At 49.5% G+C, this 6,571-nt stretch overlaps 1 protein-coding gene across 1 annotated transcript; it reads right to left on the bottom strand.

Moving 5' to 3' along the window:
* Nucleotides 1–154: 154 nt before the first annotated feature.
* Hsp90aa1 (heat shock protein 90 alpha family class A member 1) lies at nt 155–5,933 on the bottom strand. Its single transcript, XM_004836934.3, has 11 exons — nt 5,769–5,933; nt 5,145–5,306; nt 4,695–5,061; nt 4,291–4,424; nt 3,288–3,608; nt 2,961–3,126; nt 2,554–2,744; nt 2,192–2,339; nt 1,663–1,931; nt 1,077–1,410; nt 155–781 (listed from the first exon to the last, which is right to left on the bottom strand). The coding sequence occupies exons 2-11, from the start codon at nt 5,304–5,306 to the stop codon at nt 672–674; spliced, it is 2,202 nt and encodes a 733-aa protein (XP_004836991.1). The 5' UTR covers nt 5,769–5,933; the 3' UTR covers nt 155–671.
* Nucleotides 5,934–6,571: the final 638 nt, after the last annotated feature.

Consider the following 6,571-nt stretch of genomic DNA (forward strand, 5'->3'; position numbering starts at 1 on the left):
CACTTGTGCTACCTAACACCCCACACACCCAGAGTAAGATGCTGCCACACTTTTTAAAGTTACCTGTATGTTACCTCTTAGAGCAGGTGACCTGGGCACTCCATCCCCACTCACAGGCCTTGTTTCAAATTATCCTTCCAACAGCACTGTGGTATTCAGGGGAAGTTTAGTTTATTCCTCTAAACAATACTTTTCTTTGGAAAACAAACCCCATGGAGTTTCTGCCATCAAGTTGTTTAACTTATTTCTAGAAGCCTAGTACATGCAGAATTGAAACTACAGGGGAAAAGTTTTAAAAAGTAGATCCTACAAGAGGAAAACTCAAGCTATTGTAACAAATATTCCTTTAAACACCAAGATAGCTCAACACACTTCAGACAGAAGATTTGGTCTACACTAAGGAATCCAGCCTGGTAACTACACACTTAGACCTCACAAAATTAACAGTAAGTTACAAGTCAACCTGTTAGAACAAACCAAGGTGAAAGGCACTGCTAGCTCTGCTTTAGTGCCTAATGTATCACAGCATTACTTAAAAGAAAAAAGAAATCTTATCTTCCCCGTAAGCAGTTGTCATGCCATACAATGTTAACAAAAAACCCTTGAAAACAGATTATCAGCGGGAATGAAGGTAAAGTACTGAGCAGCATCAAGTCGTTCTTTGGAAGAGCTTAGTCGACTTCTTCCATCCGTGAAGTATCGTCGTCTCCTTCGAGGGGCGGCATCTCTTCAGTGACAGCAGCAGTGGTTTCATCAGTGGTGGGGTCATCCTCATCAATACCTTTTTTTGGGAAATAAAATTCACATCAGGGTTTATTACTGGCTTACACCCATTTTTAAGACACAGTTCAATTCCTGGTACGTACCAAAAGAAAAATTAATGCTCGGTCAGAAGACCCCGTTTACCCTTATAAAAATAGTATTTCCCAAGCAGGCTAGAAGAGCGTCATTATTTGGTGGTTCAGGGTTAGGGCTAGCTCAGGATCCCACGTGCTGGCTAGGTGCTCTAGCACTGAGCTACGCGACTGTGCAGCTCAGAGCTCTCCCCCACTCCGCCTCTCCCCTCCCCTGCTCACCGAGCCCCAGCTTGATCATCCTGTAGATCCTGTTGGCATGCGTCTGGGGGTCCTCCAGACTGAAGCCAGAGGACAAGAGCGCGGTTTCATACAGCAAGATGACCAGATCCTTCACAGACTTGTCATTCTTGTCAGCCTCGGCCTTTTGCCTCAAGGTCTCAATGATGGAGTGGTCAGGGTTGATCTCCAGGTGCTTCTTTGCTGCCATATAACCCATCGTTGAGTTGTCTCTTAGGGCTTGGGCTTTCATGATTCTCTCCATGTTTGCCGTCCAGCCATACGTGCTTGTGACAATACAGCACGGGGACGTCACCAATCGGTTCGACACAACCACCTGTAACGAGTCGCAAGTCATGAGTAGGCCTCAAGACCTGCTACTTCAAGCCTCCCCTCAAGCTTTAAAGGCAGGCTAAGGAACTTAAGTAGCAGGGGAGCAAAACGGCAACTATCTGCCAATGTAGGGTCATCAAGAGCCATAAACATCACTGAATGCAAAAGCTTGATTTTTCTTTAGGTCCAGGTGGGGCTGGTATGACTGAATTTAATACACCTTGGAAAAGTCAGGAAATGTTGATTATTCACATACCTTTTCAACCTTTTTCTCCAAGATGTCTTTCATGATCTTGCAGAGGTTTTCAAACTTTGTCTTTTTCTCTTCCTGTTTCTTTTTCTCCTCTTCATCTTCTGGAAGTTCCAAGCCCTCCTTGGTGACAGACACTAAAGTTTTCCCCTCAAACTCCTTCAGCTGCTGCACACAGTACTCGTCAATGGGCTCGATCATATAGATCACTTCTAAACCATGCTTCCGAAGGCGTTCCACAAAGGCAGAGTTAGCTACTTGGTCCTTGGTTTCACCTGAGATACACAATTACTTTAGTCCTTAACAGTCTCACCTGGACGCACTTTTGACTCCTGTCTGGCTGGGTCAAATGCTTAAGCACGAGCTGTTAAGCACACAGCCGTGACCTACTTCACATTCAGTATCTTACCTACATCAACACCAGCGACAGTAATTTACACACAACACAGTGCCATCCAGACAACACACCCATGGTCTTCATAACATTAGGAGAAAAAAGTGATTTCAACTACAACAGGCCCTGTCCCGGGACTACCTGTGATGTAATAGATGTGCTTCTGGTTCTCCTTCATCCTGGTGCAGTAGTCCTTCAGGGAAACCATCTCGTCCCCAGAAGCGGATGTGTAGTAGCGTAACAGCTCTGAAAGCTTCTTCCGATTCTGAGAATCTTCATGTATTCCAAGCTGAAACAAAGCACTGAGTGTTAGGTTTCCCTGCACTTAAAAAAATCATTTGAAATAAAGCCAGTTTAGGGCCCAGGATTTAGCTCAGTGGTTCTCCTGCCTTCCTCTCAATTGTAAGGTCCTGAGTTCGATCGCTGGTACCAAAAAAAAAAAGTAAATAAAATGAGGCCAGTTTAAAAACTGCTAGTTATCAGTTCAATGTGTTCACACCAACCTTTATATTCTTAGAAAACTGCTCGTAGAACTTCTTGTAGTTCTCCTTATCTTCTGCCAGTTCAGTGAACAATTCTAAGCACTTTTTGACCAAATTCTTTCTGATGACTTTCAAAATTTTGCTCTGTTGCAACATTTCCCGGGAAATATTTAAAGGGAGATCCTCAGAGTCCACCACTCCTCTAATGAAATCTGTAAAAACACCACCAAAGTATTCCCATCAATCTGAGGGGAAAAACTGACAATTCTCAAAAAAGCAGAGATGAAAGGCCAGGATTGTAGCTCAGTGGTACCACCTGCCTCGCAAGCACAAGGGTCCTAACTAAGTTCAATCCCCAGTACCAAAAAAACCCCCACAGAGATGAAGCCGCCTGGAACAGGCAGTTCAGATTCCCTCCATATACTCACTCAGGTACTCAGGGATCAGCTCCTCACAGTTGTCCATGATGAAAACTCTCCGGACGTACAACTTAATGTTGTTCTTCTTCTTTCTGTTTTCAAATAGGTCAAAAGGAGCCCGTCGTGGGACAAAAAGCAGAGCTCTGAATTCTAACTGTCCTTCAACGGAAAAATGCTGCAATAAAACACAGTGTCAATGGAAGCAACTTTTACTAAGCTACTCAACAGATGCACAATTGCACTTACACAGACCCAAGAGTAAGGAAGGCGACACTACCAACTTTCAAAGTGACCTGACAATGTGCAGACAGCCCTGAAGCACTCAGCAGCACTCACCTTCACTGCCAGGTGATCCTCCCAATCGTTGGTCAGGCTCTTATAGAACTCCCCATACTCCTCATTAGTAATATCATCAGGGTTTCTGGTCCAAATGGGCTTCGTTTTGTTCAGTTCTTCCTGATCTATGTACTTTTCTTTAATCTTCTTCTTCTTTTTCTTGTCACCATCCTTTTTTTCTTCTTCTTCTTCGTCAGATCCAACATCTTCTATTTCAGGTTTGTCATCAGACTCCTTCTCTTCTTTTTCTTTATCTCCCTCTTTATCTTCCTTTTCTTCAGCTTCATCATCACTCACTTCTTTATCTCGTTCCTTCTCCACCTAAACAAAAAAGATACAAAGTCACTTCACCTCTGAACCATGAAAGTGAAAGGTAAACTGGGCACTTTCCTGGGAACCTGAGGCAAGAGGACAGCAAGTTCAACAACAGCCTGAAAAGCTCAAGACATTCAGAAATTTAAGGATGTGAGGGCACTAGAACGTAGTTCAGGGTGAAGGCCCTAGGTTCAATCCCCAGTAAGGGGATGGGCAGGTGGTGAGAGTACAACCACAAATACTAATGGGGAGACAAAGGAGTGGCGGCTTCCACACCAAAGCCCACATTAGCTAAGCTGAAAGGCACAAGAAAGCTCATCAATATTAGATCTGTCTTTGGAACTCTAGGTATCTTTACAATTAAACAGGCAGGCCTTTAATGCTTAGGTTTCAAACCGGTTTCAGATTAGTTTCAAACAAGTATGGAACTAGGTGTGGTATTGCAGGAATAATCTCAGCATTCTGAAAGGCTGAGGCAGGAGAAACCCAGCTTGGGCTATTTTACAACTTGGCAAAGAACTGGGACTGTAGCTCAGACCAAAAGTCCTGGATTCAAACCCTGGTTTCAAAAACCATCATACAAACACACACACAGCATAGGTCCTCCACAAACCCAAGGAAGAAGTTTAGTTCAGCCCTTCAGTTATCAAGGTAGAGGAATTGATTTCACAGCAACAAGGGCACTTACAAAGAGAGTAATAGGATAACCAATAAACTGAGAATGTTTCTTCACTATCTCTTTTATTCTTCTTTCTTCCAAGTACTCAGTCTGGTCTTCTTTCAGATGCAGGATAACCTTTGTTCCTCGGCCCATAGGTTCACCTGAAAAAGCAAAAGAAATGGACTGAATTTAAATCTCAAGGACCAAATAAAGATTGGTAAAAAAATGCAAACAATTCACCCCTACCACACCCAACACCCTAAGTAAGCCTAAAGGCTACATATACAACAGCTCCTACATCCTTTAAGCTCTTTACCCAAATTAAGTTGGGCAAACAAAAGTTCTGACAGCTCCACAGCACTTTCAAGGGTCCCACGTGTGCAGCACCCAACCCACGTGTGACCGAAACACTTTTCCTACCACGTGGCTACCTGTGTCAGTCCTCACTGTGAAGGACCCGCCTGCTGAAGATTCCCAGGCATACTGCTCATCATCGTTATGCTTTGTGATCACAGTCACCTTCTCAGCAACCAAGTAGGCAGAGTAGAAACCCACACCAAACTGGCCAATCATGGATATGTCAGCGCCAGCCTGCAAAGCCTCCATGAAAGCCTTGGTCCCCGACTTGGCGATGGTGCCCAGGTTATTGATCAAGTCGGCCTTGGTCATTCCGATCCCAGTATCCACGATGGTGAGGGTGCGATCTTGTTTGTTTGGAATAAGATTAATGTGCAGTTCCTTGCCAGAATCCAGCTTACTGGGATCTGTCAGGCTTTCATACCTAATTTTGTCCAGAGCCTAGAGATAAAGACAACACGTCAAGCATACACCCTCAACGTGAACTAAAACCAACCCCTCTCCTCCACTGCCAAGGAACTTACATCTGACGAATTTGAAATCAGCTCCCTCAGGAAGATCTCTTTGTTCGAGTAGAAAGTGTTAATGATCAGTGACATCAACTGCGCGATTTCTGCCTGGAAGGCGAACGTCTCCACCTCCTCCTCCTCCATGGGCTGGTCCTGTGTCTGGGTCTCCTCCGGCATCTGGAACCGACACCTCACCGCTTTAAGCACGCGACGCCACCACAACGACCCCCACCGCCCTCAGCAACAGTGTTCGGCAAGCGCGGCTTTAAGAAACGTGAAACTAAAGGAAAGCGAACCGAGCAGGGCGGCCGCTGACAAAGGGATGACCTCATTTCGGATTGCGGCAATGGCCGGGCGCGTGTGCTCGCCGCGGGGAGGCCGTGGGCCTGGAGCGGCCCCGCGCACGCCGCCCGCGGCCGCCCCGCTTCTCCTTCCCTCGGCGGGCGGGGGCGGCCGCTCCGCCATGGCGGCCTCCTCCCGCGCGGCTGCTTCCGTCGCGGGCAGGCCGCGCACCCGTCCCCGAGGGCAGGGAGGCCGCCAGAACCCAAGCGGAGAAGCCTCCGCTCCGGCACAGCCCCGCTCCCCGTCAGCACGACCGCCCAGCAACCCCTCCACAGTCGCGGCCCCCAGAGCCCGCACCTTGGCTAAGCACGCACAGGATACGCGACGAAGCAGCTCCGAGACGCTGAAGCAACTGGCTCCCCACCCCCGCGCCTCCCTTATATAGCGGCGGGCCCGCCCAGCGCGCGCCGCCTTTTCCAGAAGCCTCCGGAACCTTCCGGAAGAGCCCTCCCCAACCGCCGCCGCGGCAGCGCGCCTGCGCCTGCGCCCTGGCCACGCCACGCCCCTCTACCGGGGGCGCGCAGACTCGGCGCGCGGAAGGACCGTGTCCCCTTCCCCCATAGCCGCCGCGCCGGCCTCTGGGCGCCTGCGCGGCCCGGAAGGCTCGGGAAGTTTCGGCACTTTCCCGAACCCAAGTCCCGCATCGCCCAGCGCGGGCCCACAGTCCGGCACATGCGCCTGCAGGTTGTCCTCGGCGCGGAAGTTCCGCTCTTGTGTACAGTGAGATCTGTAAAAGAGAGGTTAACATTTTCAAAGCGGGTTGTGTTCTGTGTGCTCTCTGGCCCCCCACGGCGGGGCGCGCGGTGCAGGGTTAGGGGTGGCCGCGTGCGTCGCCGCGCGGCCTCTGCGGGAGCGGGGGTCCCGGGGTCCGTGAGAGGGGGTCGCACGTGCACACGGAGTGCGGCCGGGGGCTTCGAGCGCTCAGGGCGCGCCGTGACGAGAGGGGTGCAGCCTCCCCCGGGGCCGCGGGTCCCCACGTCTGGGTTTCACGGTGTCACCCTGCGGCACTGGTCCCCGCCGTGCACGCGGTTGGAAAACGCGTGAGAACCGCAAGTTCTCCAAACCCACGTGCAACCCCTGGGGTTCCCCCTGCCTTTGGT

Source organism: Heterocephalus glaber, unplaced genomic scaffold (assembly GCF_053883595.1).
Source record: "Heterocephalus glaber isolate CG9 unplaced genomic scaffold, H.glaber_assembly_v1.0 deba00001608, whole genome shotgun sequence".
Lineage (NCBI taxonomy): Eukaryota > Metazoa > Chordata > Mammalia > Rodentia > Bathyergidae > Heterocephalus > Heterocephalus glaber.